Consider the following 20,201-nt stretch of genomic DNA (forward strand, 5'->3'; position numbering starts at 1 on the left):
TGGACATGCTTTGCAAACTCAGAAGATGCTCCTTAGAGCTAAGGCAAGACAATGCTGTAGGGAAAACTATTTTGCCACAGGTTTTTCAGAACCAGTCAATGATGTATCTTCAAATCGTTAATGGTTTAATTATCCTCCTAACATTCAAACATTTACATTTTATTTCCTGTTTCCATTCTACTCCATTTTTATATCTTTTTGTTGAATCTGTTTAGTGCATTTCCTTATGATCCTCCATCAGGGCCAAGGAATCCAGACTTTAATTGGGTTTCACCGAAGCTGTGCTGAAGTCAGTCTACAGTTGTCAGCGAGTGCCGCTCAGCTCCATGCTCAGCTGCTGTGTCTTAAAGAAAGCTCATAACAAAGAATTCAGATAAATCTGTGAATATAGGCCCTTTGTGGAGTGGGGGATAGGAACTACTTTACCTGTATTTTCTGTTGATAGAAATTGATTAAAGCGCAGTGCTACGTATGTATGTGGGGACAGAGCCAGGAGGGCAGTTCCCAGGCTCTCACCTTCACATGGAAAGGTGCTGGCAACTGTGATTGCATGGCCATCAGCTGTGACTAGTTGGCCGTCAGCTGTAACCAGTGAGCCATTGGCCACTAATATAACTGCCGTGGCTACGCTAGCAGCAGATGGGGGCTAGCAAGAGTGGATTGTGGATTGCGAATTGCAGAGAGGCGAATGCCGCCAGCGAGAATATAGTGGTCTGACTCCCCTACTTATGGCTCCGTGGGTGTTCCTCTTTGGCCTCACCATGTCCTGCGTTCTTATGTGGCGAGTGGGAGCAAAGATCCCGCCTGACACCCTGCATGACAATATATATTTGTATGATGTGTATGTGTATGAAATCTCACAGTACGTACATTAACACACTCACACACACACCCCTACACACCTACTAATGTTTCTTACCCCTACCCACAAGATTTACCACTTTATAGGACTCAGTGGTTTACCTTCAGATATGGGGTAATAATAGAAATATATGTCCCTGTAGTCACTGTCACTCCAGGGTTGAAAAGAAAGACCACTTAGCAAAACCTCTCAAGGACCAACGAACTTACTCTCTGTATGAGATTCCTGAGACTGTCGTAACAAAATACCACTAACTGGATGACTTCATCAAGAGAAACTGATTGTCTCTCAGTCCTGGAGGCGAGAAGTGCAAGATCAAGACTCCAGCCGCGTTGGTTTCTCCTGAGGCCTCTCTCCTTGGCTTGCAGATGGCACTTTCTTGCTGTGTCCTCACATGGCCTTTACTTGTGCACAAATATTCAAGGTATCTCTTTCTCTTCTTCTAAAGAGAAAGACCCTATTGGATTAAAGTCCCACCCGTATGACATTATTTAACCTTAATTACCTCTTTAAAGTCCCTATCTCCAAACACAGTCACATTCTAAGGTACTTGGGGGTTTGAGCTTCAATGATGAATTCTGAGGGGACAAAATATATACCATAACCCTCTCCAAGCGTATTCATCTGAGCTAGTGAAGCTGGCAATTGAGAGTCCTCTTTCAGGTTGCACAGGGAGAGAGGTCTGTAGTGGAATCCGCACTAATATGAAACCTAGACGGCCTAGAGATCAGGTGCTGGAGTCCCATTATCCAGCTGGCTGTGAGACCTTGAGCCAAACAATTAATTTTCTGAGGCTCAGTGTCATGTGGGAGACCCTGCTCGCTGCACCATTTGTCGTGCAAGGCGGTCTGCGGGGTCTCTGCTCCCGCTCCCCCCATAAGAACGCAGGATATGGCTAGGCCAAAAAGGAACACTCATGGAGCCATAAGTAGAGAAGTCATACCACTATAATCTCACAAGAGGCTCCATAGTCTCACTGGAGGCTGGATCCACAAGATCCGCAACCTGCTGTCCGCTTCTCTGCCTGACCAACCAACTGACCAACCAGTGCAGCCGCGGCAGTTATATCAGTGGACAATGGCTAACTGGTTACAGCTGATGGCCAACTAGCCACAGCTGATGGCCATTTACTACCTGAGCCAGCACCTTTCCACGTGAGGCTGAGAGCCTGGAAACTGCTCTCTGGTACTCTGTCCCCACACTCAGTTTCCATATCTATGAAATGCAGACTGTTAGTGTTCCACCACTAATTATTACTGCATTTATTATTACTATTTGGTGTCCCAGGATGACTATGTAAAGAAATTCTGTGAAATGATAGGTGCTGCTTCAATATATAATATTTTCATAGTGAACCTTCAGACTGGTAACTTTTCTTTGTGCCCGGAGACTGTGTCGTGTGGCAATGCCTGGGAGAGCACTCAAATCTGAAGCTTGTTTGAGTGTATTCACTTCCTTACGCCACCCTACAACTTTGAAAGATTCAGTTTCTTCCTATGGAAAAATGGGACTAATATAAACAACCACACAAAATTTATATGAAAATGAAAGTAATATATATCCAAGATGAGGACTTGACAATCGTTTAGTTTTCATCATCATCAATAATTTATTTCTGTAAAATCTTTCCCTTGCCTTTTCCCACACTTCCTTAACCTCTACATGGAGTTCAACTCTACTCCTGATGTGGGTTTGCTGAATAATCTTTCTGATATTCTTTTGTGCCAATGACAGATATTTATTCTTCAGTGGTTTCTCTTCTTTTCCTCCTTTCTCCAAACCAGCTTTCAAGGTGTGGAGCTCTGTACCTTAGTGAAGATGGAAAAACCATTCAATGTATTTTCCTTTCAAACCCACCATCTCCTCTGTGTGAAAGCAATCCCTGGTGTCACACACAGGGGTATGGTAACCATTCCTTTCAACATGCACTACTGACTTGCTGCCACCATTTCATCTCACATCTCACTCTTTCAAAACATTCTTCTCAACCTGAAGCTTGAGTCAGAAAGGTAAAGATGGGGATCAAAAAACAGTATTCACCTTTATTCACAAGGGCATCCCAGCGCCTAGTACAGTGCCTGGCAAACAGGAAGGACCCACACATATTTGGGTATTGAATGAATAAACAAATGATGTGTTGACAAGAGAGTAGTCAAAACATTAAACCTGTTTTTCAGTGACATAATAAATGGGGAGAATTCCAGAGGGATTAATGACAGAGATCAATGTGAAGCTAAAAGTCGAGGAAATACTAATATGGAGGCAAGCACAGACCAGAGTCAAATAGCTTAAATGGAAAATGAGGAATTGGGACATTGCACAGGGTAAAGGGTTCCATTTAGTGTTCACAGCCCCATCCTCCAGTGATCCCAATTCTAGCTAGCCCCAACTCTAGGCACAGTCTGTTTGGACAAATGGCAGGACAGTGAAAGGGTCATTAAAATACCTTATTTGCATCATGAAAGGATTGACTTATAAATAAGTGTCTGTCTTTGCTGCCAAACTTACACTGCAGAGGACAGGAGCTTGCCCTCAAGGAGCAAGTGAATAATTAAGCCTGGTATTTGGCTCTCACTAGTCTCCAAATGAGGATGTGTGAATGAGCAAGTAAATGAATGCATTGCATGGTAATTGGCATCTGTGTATTCACATCTCTCCAGTTTTTTTCACTACTCCCATTGAACAAATTATTAAGCACTGGAAAGTAACCTCATATCAGCAGTGGCCACACCCTTCTGTGTGCGCCTCCCTTTCAGTTGCATTTTGCACCATGTCGACAAATGGCGGTTTTCTATTGCCAATTTGTAAGGCTGTGGAAGTCATCATTAGCACTCCTTTCTTCTCATCATGACATCACACAGGCAGGTCTTGAATTAGTTCCCTTGTCATTTATGTGATAATATTTTAGGGTGTATTTATTTAAAAAAGAATAGCGTATTTAGCAAATGTTATGTATACAGAAGGGTTTAAGTTGGACGAAGTGCAGCAATGAACGCTAACGAGTCTGCTGTTAGCATGCACTATTCTCGGTGTTATAATCATGATTCACCAAATGTGGAGCCTCAGTTTGCTTAACAGATGCCGATCTTAATGGCCACATTCTCTTCCCATGGATAACTTAGCGTTAGTTAAATGTACCATTAAAAATAACCATTTAAAATGTTAATGAAAACAGTGATTGTATCCATCAGGAATTTTTGTTTTAACTTCTGCTTTATTTCTTCTTATTTTCAAAAGGACTTCCGGAAGTCCAGGAGCCTCGTGCCTATTTAGGGTGCTTTAAACAAGGTAAGGAAAGAAAAGTTCAGTTCATTCCAGTTAAGATCTGGTGTGTATAGGCAAGAGCAAGAAAAGGGGACTCACAGAGAAAGCCAATAAGACTTCTGTTCACAGCAGCCCAGGGACTCTAGCCTGTATTGCGAACACTAACCATTCTTAGAAACTAACTCCCCTGGTTTTTCATTGCTTGTTTCTTCTCAATATTCTCTTAGGATATGAGGCAGAATTGGGTAAATGGGGTCCTTGGTAGTCCAACCAAGGGGTCCTTAATGTCCAAATATCTTGTCTTCCTAAGAATACCCTACTATTCTTTAGGATTAAAGAGGGAAAAATACCAGGCTCTTGCTACCTAGGAATAAGGGTCTGATCCTTCCGGAACAACAAGAAGCCTGGTTTGGGCTTTCTCACTAGAAGATGGAGTGTGTAAATCAAAAGATTAACAGATGCACAGGAAGGGCTCTGTGTCTTTCCACATTGTATCAGCAGTGATGCCCTGAGACAGAGTCCTAGAACGAGGCTGCGTGGTGAGTGAGGGTCGGAGGAAGGTCTGTGTCTTGGGAGAGCCCGTGTTTAATGAGTGTGGCCCAGGCCTCCTCTTGACTCACTTCTGTCTGGATAAGCTACATAACTCTCCAGGCCTGGCAAAGTCCATTCAGAGCAGTGTGGCTGGTCTGGGCTGGGAAAGGGCTAAGTGGGGAGGGGTCCCCCAGACCTGGAAGCATATTTATGAGAATCACAAGGGTGAGAAAAACACAGCCCTTTCCTTAAAAGGTTAGAATCACATGCTCACCTTCTTCCCAGCTTTCACATGCTGTTCTGGTCATACTTTTAAATTGGTGGACATAAAAAGTGGGTATACTAGGAGGAATTTCTTCTGAGGCACTAATGACAGCAGAGCCTCAGGAGGTGTTAACTTTCTAACCCCGAAGCTTCTGTGGCTTCAAGGAAACAAAATCTCAAGCCAGCGGGGGACAATGGTATTAGAGGCCAAGTGTTTTTTTAAAAAATTGGTAGTGGGAAGTATATAATAAAGACTTTAGCTAGCCTTTGTCCTGTTTCCTGGGGTGGGGGTAACCTCTAGGATGCTGGAATTTTCCAAGTACAAGTGGTCCCTGAGTTACTATGGTTCCACTGGTGCAAAAGGGATATGCACCCAATAGAAACCATACTTCGAATTTTGAATTCTGATCTTTGCCCCGGGACTAGCGATATGCAGTGTCTCCTGATGCAGGGCAGTGGCTACAAGCTGCAGCGCCCAGTCAGCCATGCCAGCACGAGAGTCAGCAGTGAACACTCTATAGTATGCTACGTTGCCAGCGGTTTCTGGATGTTGCACATTTGTTTTCATATCCCATCATGTCTACAAAACGCCCTGTGTCTCCTACTTCTGGGGAGAAGAGGAAGGAAATTACAGATGCTCCTTGACTTCTGATGGGGTTACAACTCACTAATGTAAATGTTTTGAGCACGTTTAAGGTAGACTAAGCTAAGCTTTGAAGTTTGGTAGGTTAGCTGTACTACATGCATTTTTGACTTATATTTTCAACTTAAAATGGGTTTATTAGGACATAACCCCATGGTAAGTATAGGAGCATTTGTAGTGGGAGTTTCTTTGTTATTCATGTTGGTCCCCCTTGGGCCACAACTGATAATTTATGCTAATGAGGTGACTCCCTGTGGGCCCCTGGATAGTTTATGCTAATGAAATGGCTCAGGATGGGGCTGGCCATTCCAGAAAGACCAGCCACTAGTTAAAAGGGCTTTGAGTCATGTGACAGTGTTATCAGCTCGTCCTCCTGGCAGGACAGGGGACCTGGAGATTGAAACCAAGAATGGTTCAATCATTCATGCCTAAGTAATGAAACTCCATTATAAACTCTGGGCGAGGAAGCTTGGGTGAGCTTCCTGGTTGTCAATACCCTGTGCATTGTCACACTGCAGTGTGTTGGGAGGGTAATGTGTCCTGACTCCATGGAGAGAGGGCAGTGCAAACTTCACATTTGGGACTCTCAGACCTTGCCCTGTTGTCTCTCCCTTTGGCAGGTTCTGATGTGCACCCTTTTGCTCTAATAAAACTGTAATTAATCACATCACAAATATAATACTTTCCTGAGTACTGTGAGTCCTTCTAGAAATTATAAAATCAGAGGGGATAGTGTAGCTGATCAGAAATGAGGGTGACCTGAGGACCCCGAATTTGTGGTGGTGTCTGATGTGAGGGCTGTCTCATTTGAAAACTGTGTCTTTAACCTTGAGTGTGGCAGACGCATTAAAGAGCACATTTTTCGAGTTTTATATAAAATTCAAGTTTGGGTTCTTAAAGCTGTCTGTTTGAATTAGAGGGGACCAGGGATTTTGCTTCTGTCTGAGACCCTTTTTAATTATTGAGGCTGATCATGACTGTTCACTCCCTCACCTACTCTCCCAGCCACCCACCCAGATGTGGTATCTGTTCTCTTAGTTTTTCAACCCAATTGGGTTCCTAAGAATCAAACTTCAACCCTTCCTAATCACTTCTGATGTACTGTTAGTCAACCTCACATCTTTGAATTGTGGATTGCTTATATCGCATCTTCTCTTGCCTTCTCCAGTCTGTCCTATGCAATGCTATACGGATTCTATAGAGATTCTGGAAACATTTCACGAAGGGAATAGCTCTCAGCAAGAATAGGAAAACAAACTGATTTTTTCATAAGTAGAAAAAATAGGTGGCTTTAGAAGGTAACTTAGTTCCTCCTGTTGCTGTCAATAGGATCTTATTAAAACTAACCCTTAAAGATAACCCCATTACTGCCACTTTAAAGAAAGAGTATACCCTCTCATGTTTTTTGATATCATGTCCTAAGGTCTTACTCCAGTCTAACAATCAAGGACTTCTTAATACTTTATCTGTATCTTCCCATGGTAATTTGTGCTTATTTCTTATGATCCCTTAAGGGAGAAAAAGAAAAAACAACTATTGTAAATACTATATTTCCCTTCTGTGGGAGAAGAGACATTGATAGAGAGCCTTCAGCCTTCAAGTGATTCTTCAGTATTTTGTCCATCCTTTCCTCACATGATTTTCATTATCGTAGGCTTTATTTCCTATCTTATTCATGAAAACTTCCAAGAAGTAGTGCAATCAACCACAAGATCACTGACTCAGGTCAATGAAGACACATCTCCTTTTCATGTTTATTTCATTTTGTTTTAAGATCACAGAAGAGCAGAGCATTCATACGTGTAAATTAACAGAAGAGAGAAACAGAATTTAAATACATTGAAAAAGAAAATAAAAGCTTTTTTTTCAATTTCAATTTTTTTTTTTTTTTTTTTTAAACACACACTGCGCTTTTTATTTTCCTTTACAGAGCTAGTATCCAGGGGGGAAAAATCCTCCCAATAAACAAAAATTAAAAAAAAAAAAAAACTTTGAACAACAATAACAAAAAACAAACAGAAAAATGGCCATGTGTTTGTATCAAGAAAAGTTGTTTATGTCTACAGGGCTGAAAAAAAAAAGGAATATATTTATATATTTATATATATATATTTATATGTATATAACACTTAATAAGGAGACTTCTAACCAAGAGCAGGATTTATACACCATTCAGTAGAACAGTGAGAAGGAAGTGGTGAAGCACTGGGGTGTTGGGGGTGAGAGGAAGTTGGAGGTTTTCTCCCATGCTTCTCCACTGGTCATTCCCTCCCTTTAACCTTCCCCCACTCCCAGTAAATACTTAGGGAGCAGAACTTGGCCATAATTCACCAGGATGAACTGTATACATTCTCTGGTGAAGAGCAAAGACTTAGGGAAGTGGGTTCAGAAAGGCTCCAGAAAGCTTAGAATTACTGCTGTGTGCCATGAAGCTAGTAGTTCCATATGTTTTCTTCATTTGCAAGAAGCAGGTTTTGTCTCTGTGTCTGGCTTTACATAGAGAGGGCTTGTGCAGAGAAGAATGTAGCTATAAGAGTACATCCAGGAGCGCTACTCAAAAAGAGGCACCTCTGAAATAACCATGGAAATGGGGAGTTGTCCTAGGGGCAGGTCATTCTCCTACCTAAAGAGAGCTTTGTAAATACTCTAAGCACATTATATATCCTTATCTACAAAAGGTGATAGCAATGCTTGGAAGTTATGTATAATCCCTGTTCTTCAGTGTACAGGAGACTCAGATTCCTTCTGTTCTTTCCGGCAATGCATTGAAAAGCTACCACTAGACAGATGTTAAGTTGAGCCTCTCGGATAGTGTGGGGCTGTACTTTGATGGTTCAAGACAAGTGGGCCTGAGCTCAATCCATCTAGAATATGACACAAGAAAGTAATTCCTCATTAACCACCAGAGAAATCATTCTGCTTATCCTCTTCTCAGAGAACTTGACTTTCACATTTGATTTTGGCCTTCACTATAACTCTTACTATATTCAGCTCTGGAACCCCCTAAAATTGTCCTAGTTTCAACTTGTTTGCTTTAAGTGCTATTGACTTGTACTTTTTGAAAGTGAGGTTTGTTTTCCCTCCATCCACTTGCTTAACTTCATAGCCTATAACTCAAGTTTGGGGAAACTTTTGCCAAAAGAAATTCCTTCCAGAACAAAATATATGATCTTGCTTGTTTCTCACAGAATGGCCTTTTGACTCTGCCTGGGGCCACATGTACTGCCATCAGCACAAGCAAAGAGTTTTCCAGGACACACACTTACTATAGTGAGGCACTTGGCGCAGGACGAGAGAAAACTGATGTGTCTTTTCATATGCACAATTCCTCAGTTGTTATATACATAATACCCAATCTGGTTGTTTTCCTTCCTATGAAAGGTTATTAGAATATAAGTCAACAGTTAGATTTCATATTATAAATAAGAAAACAACTCTAGCTTTTTCAATGCCCTCAGTTTAGTCTGAATGTGTCCTTTCTCGACATTGCTAAGAAGTTTTGATCAGAAGAGAATTATAGATCCAGTCGAGGGACCCAGTATTTTAAGAAGTGTTCGCTTTTGAAATAGTGACGATGGAATGAATGGCTCTGAGAAGTGAAGATGGTACAGAGACCAAACTAGAGATGACAAACAGCTGCTGGGAATGATTATCTGGGCATAGAACTACGTATTAAATTCTTATTCAGAATCAGAGAGATTAGAGTTGACCAAGATTTTAGAGATGTCACCCAAATCCCTCTCTTTCTGGATGAGAAAGCCAAGAGTCAGAAAGGTTAAATGAATTGCCTAAGATTATATAGCTTTTCTGTGGCCAGATCCAGGGCTAGAACCCAATTCTCCTGACTCCCAATCCAGTACACTTTTAAAGCTGTCATTGGTCTGGGTTAGAGGAGTATATATTAAGTATACTGTGAATTTGACCTAAATTTCTTTCTGTAACAGTCCTTGCAGAAAATTCATGTAGTCCCTGAAATCGTCTCTTTGATGACTCTTTCTGTAGCAGTTGTTCAGATTGTAGAAAACACATCTATATGTCATTCTGGTAAACACATCAGACATTTCAAAAAAGGCTCCAAGAGAATGTTCCTGAGAGAGACACTCCCAATTGAAATGATTCTGTCCTCATTTGCAATATTCAGGATAGATATGTAGAAATATAGGTCTTTCAGTTAAATAAAAGTAGTTATTTCCTAAGGTGACTTAGCAAAATATTTCTCAGAGATACAACATATCTCTTATAGCCCATATTTTCTTAGGATTAAGATGACAAAGAAGCTTTCCCAAAGTCCTTGTTGGGTGGAGAATAAAAATTGAGTAATATTTTTCTCATCCAGGAGTAGGTGACTTTCCTGGAGCTATTGGTAAGTAACAAGAAGACATCTGGGGGTTGATGCACCCGACACGTGAGCCCTGAAAACTTCTTCCTCCCTGTCTCATCATTTCCCTTGTTTTGGGGTCAGGTGAGACAACTGTGGAAACAGTTGGGAGAAACTCCACTTAGGTCCTGAAGGAACAAAGAAGTTCCTTGGGCACCTGTGACTTGGGCAGGATATGACAGTTCCTGTGGGTCTGCTTCCTTTTGTTGAGGTAACCTCAAATTTGGACCATTAGTGATGCTTCTTCCCATTCCAACCTGTGAAATGCTTTGTTTTTAATTTATTTTTATTTCATTTTTTATTTTTTTCTTTAAGATTCACAGGTTTAGCTGAACTTGGGCCTTGCTTGAAAACTGAAGTTTACATAGTTTATATTATGTACATAAACGAGTGATTTACATTGATTTATACATGATTGGTGCCTAATTTATTAATCAGCACACAGTATGTAAATGTGCTGAACAGAAATCAAGATTTTAAAGTAAGCTTCCCATAATATCCATAAACATTTGCACTGGTGTAAATGTTAAACCTAAACCGAATGTTAACACCAGCTTCCTTACCAGGAGGAAAGTGATGTACATTGCTGGGTGAAAAATTCTTTCCTGAATTTCAGTTGGCCACATTTGACAACATAGCTACATGCAAATGAGAATAGTTTACTTCTCTTCCATTAGTATGCACATAAATGTAAACTCCATTTGGCATTTAGGGAGAAGTTTACAGATATTATGCCAGCCGTGATGGAAAATTTATATCACTGGGGCAAATGCAGTCTTTCAAGGAGAAATAGTTTAAATATGTAAGAAAGAAGGAGGCTTTCTAAATTGATTTGTATTTCTTAACTCAGGGTCTTATCTCACTATTTTGTGGTATATTTAACATCTGTCTCAAAATAATAGCAGTTTTTATTATGTCAGCTATAGCATTACAGATACACTTCTATAAAAAATGATAGTTATTGGGAACTAAGACGGAATCTAAGCTAAAAGTTGATGAAGATGAAGAGTAAATAAGGCCATGGTTAATCCCATGGAGCATGGGCCATAAGCAAATTCTTTTAAACAAGTAATTACAAAATGGAAAAAGTGGGGCTCCATATCTTTCTAAATGAAGCATAGCTCTTTTTTCTAAACCAAATTCAGTACTTTTCTTCCTTTTAAGTTTCAACCATTTATCTAGATTTGTCTTATAGTACATATGATATTGTAAATATAGCATCTGTAAAGATAAGATTAAAAATAATACATACACACACATATATATATTATTTTTCCACAAGTCATTCAAGGCCTGCAAAAAACAAAATGAAAAATTCGGGGAGACAAGCCAATAGAAACAGTGAAACCACAACCAACCTGGGGATGGAAACCAAGGCTTTGGATTAGTTAAGAAGCTAACAACTCGGTAGGTGATAACTCAGATACAATTTCATGCTGAGGAGTTTAGTTTTGGTGTGCAAAGGAGGTAAGTCCATTTTTTGGAGGAGAAACAGAGTTTTGTTTCTGTCCTCCAAGAACATGAAAATCACGAGTTCTTTTACAAGGTCTCTATGAATAGCCCCAGTTGTATGACGATGTAGTGGAAAAATGCCCATGGGAAGGGAGAAGTCTGTCTGACTTGGAAGAGAAGGCAAAGATCAGTGGGACAAGTCTTCCCAACAGAAAACTCAATGACTTTTCCCTAAGCGCCAGTTCTTTTCAGGAAGAGGGAATTTATGTCTTAACACAAATAAGACTGTTCCTCCAAGGCAAAACCTTCTGGTGAACAATGGTACAGAGGACATAATTCTGCAGTTGTGAAACCTAGGATTAGGTCTCCTTCTTCAGGAAGTGCCCTGGGTCAGGTCATTTCTGCGTTTTTAACTGCATATGGAGTCTAAGGATTTTCTTTGAGGAAGGCTGAAGTTTCATTTCGCGTACAAAGAACATTACATATATTAGCCATCCAGATTAATTGATGCATTTCATGCCTCTCAGTGTATTGTTTACAACCAGTAGGTTCTTTTCAATTTTAGTATACGTGCTGCCGAAGTGAGCACAGTAGGTTCTTTTCAGTGCAGAGTTTTAAGCTTTAACAGTGGACAAGATACTTGAGGGGATTTATAGCAATATGATGAATTAAATTCAAAGAAGTCCCATGCTCAGATGCAATTGCTTGGTGACAGTCCTCCGGCTCCTACCTTTTTCCTGACCTTTCTCCAAACTATGGTCTCCTCCATTCTTTGCATTGCTTAGAGACATTCTCAAACCTATGAGATTTCTGAGGTCAATGTTTGCTGTGAAACAGGAGCCCGGACAAATTTTTAACATTTCCAGATCCTGCCAGAGATATATGCAAACACCACAATATTCAATATATGTTTAATTATGTTTAATATATGGTCCATCATATTAAAACTCAGGGAACAAATGGTGCTGACATGGCAAAGACATTCCTTTCAATGGAGAATCACCTTCCATAAAACGAACACCTTGTCCTTATGATAGGGTGGAGACAATAAGAAATCTAGATGTATGCTTAAAATCTGTGACATGCCACCAGGATCTGTTCCTGAAACTGATACTAAACTGAATTAACTCCTGTTACTTTTCTCTTCTTATATATCTTTAAATTAGCTGCACTTCTCTAAAGCTTCCGCTTAAGGATGTGGCTGGTTCTTTGATTAATGGGAAATATTTATCATCAAGGATGATAAACTTTAATCCTATACGAAGAAGACTAGACTGTTAGAGAAATCTCTGATTGTCAAAAATTGATGCTGAATAGGACTATGGCTCACCGTCACTACATTTTAGTAGCTACCTGTTCTATGCCAGGACCTGCCACAAATAACCAATCCCCAAGCTCAATTGTCTAAACTGCAAAATCATAAAAGAAGGCTGGTAATGAACTTCTAAAACAAACAATAGAAACCCCTAGAAGAGCTTTTAAAAGAGCTGCTCATCAAGGAGATCATTACGTTCAAAGACGAGACTCATTACAAAGAGACTTCAGTTAATAAAATATATCAAGAGAAATTGCAGATTTTCTTCCTTTCTGCCTCTCTTCTTTCCTTCCTTCTTTCCTCCCTCCCTTCCTTCCTTCCTTGCTTCTTCTCTTTCTTCCTTTTTTTTTTGGTTTGCAGTTATGAAGTTTCTTGTTTTATATCACATGACAGCTGTTTTTCAGATTCCAAAACTTGGTGAAGTACCATATTTGGCTCTGCTAAAATACTTTCAATTTATGACCTCAAAAATAATCCTCTGTCCTTTTATAAACTGAGCCACTTCCAATGCCTCCTATAGTCCAAGCAAAAGCAATGGTTGGTTTCCTGACAAAAATATCTACACACATAGAGACAGCTCTCTCTGCAAGGCCTTCCCTAAGGAAAATCCTTCTGGTGTTGTGCTGATGCCAAGCTTTGTGGTACACATACAACTTCTGTCTAGATTATTACAAGTTTCCCAGCTCTCTTGGTTAAGAAACTAAGTCGTATTTCAGTGTTAGTGGCAAGATGACTCTGGTACACGTAAACATCATATCCCCCACTGTATCTTTTCCAGGAGACTAGAAGCCAAAAGTGAGCAAGGAAAGTGGAATATCATGACATTCCTAGTGGCCTGGCCTATGATAATGAACAATGGTGCTGCAAACACCATCAGTGGAACAGAAGGGAGATAATGTGGGCAACCAAATAAAGTATTGGCCTAAAACACTAGGACAAAAATCTGCAAAGGAGCACAGGAGTGGATTCCTGTGTGTTATGGTTAGCACTTTGTATTAGAGCTCCGACAGTATCTCTACAAGATGAGTAGGGACCTGGGCATCTGTCCAATTTTCCTGCCTCTCTCCCTCTCACTGTATTTTCTCTGAAATAGGAAACAATCTCTGCTCAGGGGAATCCATGGGGCAAATGCAGTGTTATTTGAAGATCAGGGAGGGGGCAAAACAGGGCTGCTTAGGATCTCCACGCGGCTCCTCATGCTTTAATTGGGAATTAACACTTGGAGGCCGTCCTGCTTCTGGGGATTTACTCAACACATGCTACTCACTCCTGCAGCAGGGCAGGACCAAGCTTGCAACCAGCCAGAAAAATCTATGAATCCCTGACTCATGGAACAAGTGTGAACTCAGAAACCTTCTCTCCTAGGTCATCCACGTCACTGATTCTGTCTACTGTCTGCTCACCCCATCACTAGTAGGCACTTGCATTTACAGTGATATTCTGAGTGACTCTCGACTGGGTTCTGATGATTGGACTAGAAGGAATATGAGGTTCTGCCCTTAGAAGGGGCACAGCTTGGTTTGAATACACACTGATGTCATGTGACAGCCATGGATCGGGGGAGGGACTCTGCTCCTTGCCTCCTACCCCACCATGTCCCCCAGCAACTTGTCACAGCCGCGTCTCACAATTACAATGCGGGACAGTATCTACAGCACGAGTCTATGTACACATGGACCATTCCCTTGGCATGCTTTAGAGAGAGACACACACGCTCACACACATGTACACCCACGTGAGAGCGAGAAACGTGAGCACGCACGTACAGTGGAGAAAATTAAAATGGCACTTCCTAGCATTTGCGGCATGACTAGTGCTAAGGGAGGTGGTGGGAGTGAAGGGAAGTGGTGGGGGTGGGGGTAGGGGAGGGGATAAAAAGGGAATATCTGGGATGGATGAGGGGGAGATAGAACACACTGGAGGGTGAGGACATAGTCTTAAAAGTTGGGGAGATAGTGGAGGCAAGGAAGCCAGATAAAGGCTGAACACAGGACTCCAGTTTGGATGACACTGATAGTCTGAAATGGCTACGAGTCAGCTCAAATGAAAAACAGAATAAAAAGATGATGGAACTATAAACACCAAAGGCAAGACCTTATTTTTTCTTTCCTTACAGATGAAAAAGGATGAAGGAAGGATAAAGTGTGTGTGTGGGGGGGTTAATATCTATCTGGTGCTTCTTCACTTGTCTTATTTTTACAACATCTGTATGTCCTTACCATGATGTAGTCTTTACACAACATACATTTGCTTAGATATACACATATCCTGCTGGAACTTTTCCCACCCTGAATTATACTCAAATGTTTATTGAAGGACTAATATTATTTTAAATGTTGTATTTTTTCCTTCATTTTCTTATTTCCCCCTTTATTTATAAACACACAAAGTTGTGAAATAGTCTACCCCCCATCTCTCTCTCTTTCTCTCTATCTTTCTCTCTCTCTCTGTATCCTGTGTGACGCATTTTTGTGTGTTTTTTTTAAATTATTTTAAAATGTTTTTTCTATTAACATTTGCTGAGAAGGCAGAGCAGAGATGCTGCCAGCAGCCACAGTGGTACGGCCAGACTGATGGATCCGTTTATTCCTCTCACCGACCCAGGTCCTGTAGCACAAAAGAGAGAGAGAGAAAAGAGAATGGTTACATCTGGCCCACTCTGTTACGGCTGACTGCTGATGGTATCAGAGGTAAGACCAGGCCAGGTACCAGTGCCTCAAAGTTGGCGTCCTTACGTATAGCCCCAAAAGGGCTCACCATCTTTCATAAATCCTTCTCCTTAAGCTATAAGTATCTCAAGGGGTATCACTGGTTGAAACTCCTCTGAATACAAAGCACTCTCATCTGAGAAGGCCCGGCACTGGCTATCACTGATGTGTCTGATGGAGGACCAGCCCCCTCTTGCACGCTCTGCTCTGCATAGGGATGCCAGAACTCATTAAGATTCCAAGCATTGGCGCGAGTCCTTCAGCAGACAGACACGGGCTCCTCCAGCCGATTCATCACAGCGTCTCCATCAATAAAACATGGAACCAATCTGTGACTCTCTTGTTTCTCAGGGGGAAAGCAGTAATTATTTATTGGCTATGGGGAGAGAAATTGTTTCAAAGTAATATGTATGACTGGGTGGCACCTTAGCTGCAAGGTGGAAAATAAGTCAACTCATTGTAGAGTCTTAAGAGGCAGCAGGGGATCGTCTGGTGTAAACTCTTTATTTGACACATTAAAAATCAAAAGCAAAGGCAACCAAAACAACAAAAACAGAAGACAAACAAACAAGCCCAGAGAGGTTAAGAGGCAGGCCCAAACTGAGACTTGAACTTGCCCAGAATTCAACATGGAGGGGCTGTCTGTGTGTTGCCCACTGCCACCCTAGTTTTCCTCATGTGGACATGATTTGGCGTGTAGGGCTGTAGATCCAAGAGGGAGGTTGAAATAGAGAGGAAAGTGGAGAAGGGATCTGTGTGTTGACAGAAAGAGAAGGATTGGGGCAAAAAATGTAGATCTGAAGAGCTTGTCTCCTATGCCTTTGCTTGTTCCATTTTCTCCTTTTGTATAATTCTACTCATATCGATCCATTAAAAGAAGAAAATAATTAGTAATTTGCACAACAAAGACTTTATGATTTAAGGCTGAATGCTTAGATGATGACGTTCAAAAGAGAGATCAGTGTGATAGTAATTATAGGTCACTAGTTTTGGGGGCACACATATTAATGTGTGTGAATGAGTGTGTGTGTGCATGTGTGTGTGTGTGCGTGTGTGTGTGTGTTTAAACCTATGACGGTTTGTAAGTACAGAAGAAACATCCTTTGGTATGTGAATGTTGCCAAAATTGTCAACAAATAACAGGAAAAATGTTGAATTCAAGAATGTTCTCCTAAACTATGTTTTATGTAAATAGTAAAAGCAACAACCAAATGAAACCAGCAAACAATTATATAGCTGTTAGTACAGTGTGCCGTTATAAACACTTTACAAATAGAAGCATACAAACAACCATGCTACGATGCAGGTACTGCAATGAGCCCCGTTTTACAGGAAAGTAACAGAGGCAGAGAGAGAGGTTAACTCGATTGCACAAGTTTCTACAGCTAGTAAGTAGAGGAACTCGGATTTTGACCCCGGGTGCTGGATCCAGAGTTTTTGCCTGTCACTACTGCACAGTGAAGTTACCCACTGAAGGGCTGCCGATGAGTCTCTTATTGAACACGGGGTAAAAGGAATTTGGGTTTGTTTAAAACAATAGCTAGAACAAGTGAAACAACTTGAAGGCATTCATTATCTTTAAAAAAATGTTTTTGGGGCGGCCAGATGGCTCAGTTTGTTGGAGCACAAGCTATGAACAACAGGGTTGCGGGTTCGATTCCCACATGGGCCAGTGAGCTGAGACCTCTACAACTAGATTGAAGTCAACGAGCTGCAGCTGAGCTTCTGGAGGGGCAGCCTGATGGCTCAGCTGGTTAGAGCATGAGCTCTCAACAGGGTTGCCGGTTCAATTCCCACATGGGATGGTGGGCTGCACCCCCTGCAATCAAAGATTGAAAATGGCGACTGGACTTGGAGCTGAGCTGCGCCCTCCACAACTAGATTGAAGGACAATGACTTGGAGCTGATGGGCCCTGGAAAAACACACTGTTCCCCAATATTCCCCAATAAAAAATTTTTAAAAATGTTTTCCATAGTCCGTAGAATATTTTGACTAGAAAACTTCTTGAGGATATTAAAAATATTTCTTAATATAAAAATATGAATACATACAAACTTCAAACAGCATATAGTGTAAAATGAGCTTCATTATATGTAAAGCTCTGGAAATACAGATTAAGAATTTAAATATTCAATCAATTTGAATTTCTGAATGGCTATAAAATCATATTAATAAAAAGGCAATTTCGCTACCTTCAGGTTCATGCCTTCATGAGGAATTAAGGTTCAAGAAGATCGTGAATCCTACATAAGGCACCTGATTAGTAATTGTGGACCAGGCACTAGAATCCAGGTGTTCGAAGTCTTAGCTCAATGGCCCTTCTAATCCACCCCTCTTTGTCCCCCACCCCTGCCTTTTTTGGCATTTTGGGACCTTTAAGCTCTTTTAATGGCAGCTTCCCAGGGCTTCTGGACTTATGGCCATGTGATTCCCTATCATTTTAGGTTCCTCTATATGCTTTAGATGGTATGGGCTCTGTGGTACATTTTTTGAATTAGTGTGTCAGCGAAGCTTCTGAAACAGAGAAAGACTACACGCAAATTGAAGCCATATAGTGTTAAGCAAAATTGATTTTTGTTTTGCTCCAGGGATACTGTGAAACAGAAGGTTTTCAGAAAGAGTCTAATTCTACCTATTTCCTTTTTCCTGTGTTTCCCCGAAAATAAGACCCAGCCGGACAATCAGCTCTAATGTGTCCTTTGGAGGAAAAATTAATATAAGACCCTGTATTATATTATATATCATATCATATCATATCATATATCATATCATATCATGTCATATTATATTAAAGACCCACTGTTATATTATAGCAAAATAAGACCAGGTCTTATATTCATTTCTGCTCCAAAAGACGCTTTAGAGCTGATTGTCCGGCTAGGTCTTATTTTCAGGGAAACAGGGTCTCATTTTCAGTGCTGGGAAGGCTAGATTTTCTTTCAGACATCTTGGAGTTGACTGGTGCCTGGGGAAGTCTAAAAAGCTTAGTAATCTTATCATTTTCTTTGAGGGGCAGTAAATAGTGAGAAAGCAAAAATTTTATCATTGTAAAATACAATATATAAAGCTAAACATGTTCAATATATAACATTCTTGCTAATGTATGTATACATACACACATACATATACATGGATACAAAGAAAATACATGTTATATGCATACTCATAAACACATGATATACACAAGTATTATTGTTTTGTTCATACACATAATTGAGAATTTCTATTACTTTTACATGCTAGTCTGTTTTACACATAGGGAATCCCAGTATATGATTGTGTTAATAATCTTTAACTTTATCCTTAATAGAATTATTAAATATTTGAAGTGCATTTCATGGCTCTGTTAAGGATATTTTCATCTCTATGAATTACTATTTATGAAGTGCTCTCATATAAGCTATTTGATGTGCTTATAGGACTTGCACTTTTCACAATTGGTTCTGAGAGTAAACAGTCTTGAAAAAATGCAAGGGTGATAGTTGGGAAATGATCACAAGTGTGTATGCAATTATAGTTACATATACATGACTGCATAGAGACTACTTCAGTTAATGGCCATTTCAGGGAAAAATAATCAGCAGAATCATTAATTATATCTTGGTTCATAGTTATGAAATTTCTGCTTATTTGTGGAAATGCAAATGATAAATCTTATTTTCCACAGCAGATGGCCAGGCCCAGCAAGTGCTTTTATATACCGACAGATATAATGAAAGCAAGAGTCGGCAAACATAAATTAGCCTTAAGAATAGATGGGCAAATACAACCACAACTCAAAAACTGCTACATGTTTTTCATGTAACAGATAAAATCCATATCTTGGTCTTTCTATATGTGTGTGTGCACACACTTATACGCATGGTATCTAGTAAACATCCAATAAATGGTAGAATCTGCGTTATTGTTATTAACTACAGCTGGCTAGATTACAGAAACGCACAGAATACCTCAATCAAAGGCACTGGTTTATGAATTGATGAATTGGGTCAAGGCTTTTCACGTTTGACCTGAAGGGGCAAAATTCAGCTGCAGCAAGATTGGAAATCTTGAGTCAACACACGTGAGGCTGTATGATGGTAAATGCTGGACTGCACTTTTTCAAGACAAGGCTTAAAAAGGGGTTTTGTGATTAAGGACAAGATTGATAAAACATCCTGAAATTGCGGAATACGAGAATTTTTTGGCAGTCTCTACACTACAAATCTAATTCAGGATGCGGAGCCAATTGATTAATCTTTCCGTAAAATCTCCAAGAAAAGACAAGTAATTTTCAACACCTGCTTTAGAGAGCATGCGCTTAGAGACACTTTGTGACTCAAACCTAGCCCACACATTTCTGTGGCTTCTCCTGAGCACTTAGGGCCCATTTCCTGGATTGGGGACTAAATTTATTCAAAATAATCATTAGTCACACCCTTAGTGATCCTTGGGCGTTCCTTTCAGATACTAAGGAACCGAGGCCCATCGTAATTTTATTCAGCCATACAACAAAAGAAGAAAGGCCAGGAAAGTTTAAATTTGAATTTTTTTTAGAATTACCAAGGGCTGACTGACTGAAAATAAAACAAAAATATAAATAATATACAAAACAATTGTTAAGTGAAGGAGAAAAATAATCTTCAACCAAATCTTAGAGATTATCTAGATGCCCAGACTAAGGCACGTACCTGTCCTGAGAATCCACGTTTAAAGGAAACCTGATAAAACTGACTTTGGCGCCACCTACTGTCTATTTTCAGCAAGTACCACTTGCTCTGGGTGAATGAATTGGGGATTAAAT

The 20,201-nt window shown here is 40.3% G+C and overlaps 1 protein-coding gene across 4 annotated transcripts in view; it reads right to left on the reverse strand.

The window, feature by feature from the left end:
- Positions 1-10,581: 10,581 nt before the first annotated feature.
- The window catches only part of LSAMP (limbic system associated membrane protein), a 1,158,269-nt gene continuing 1,148,649 nt past the window's right edge, over positions 10,582-20,201 (reverse strand). For 2 of the 4 annotated variants that reach the window (XM_081074507.1, XM_081074509.1), the window contains one exon: positions 13,061-15,316. In XM_081074507.1, coding sequence (XP_080930633.1) covers positions 15,219-15,316 — 98 coding nt within the window. In that variant the 3' untranslated portion in view covers positions 13,061-15,218. Of the gene's footprint in view, positions 15,317-20,201 lie in introns of all 4 variants that reach the window. The other 2 variants (XM_081074508.1, XM_081074510.1) reach the window with 2 other exon arrangements.

This window comes from Rhinolophus hipposideros (genome assembly GCF_964194185.1).
Source record: "Rhinolophus hipposideros genome assembly, chromosome: 2".
NCBI classification, from domain to species: domain Eukaryota; kingdom Metazoa; phylum Chordata; class Mammalia; order Chiroptera; family Rhinolophidae; genus Rhinolophus; species Rhinolophus hipposideros.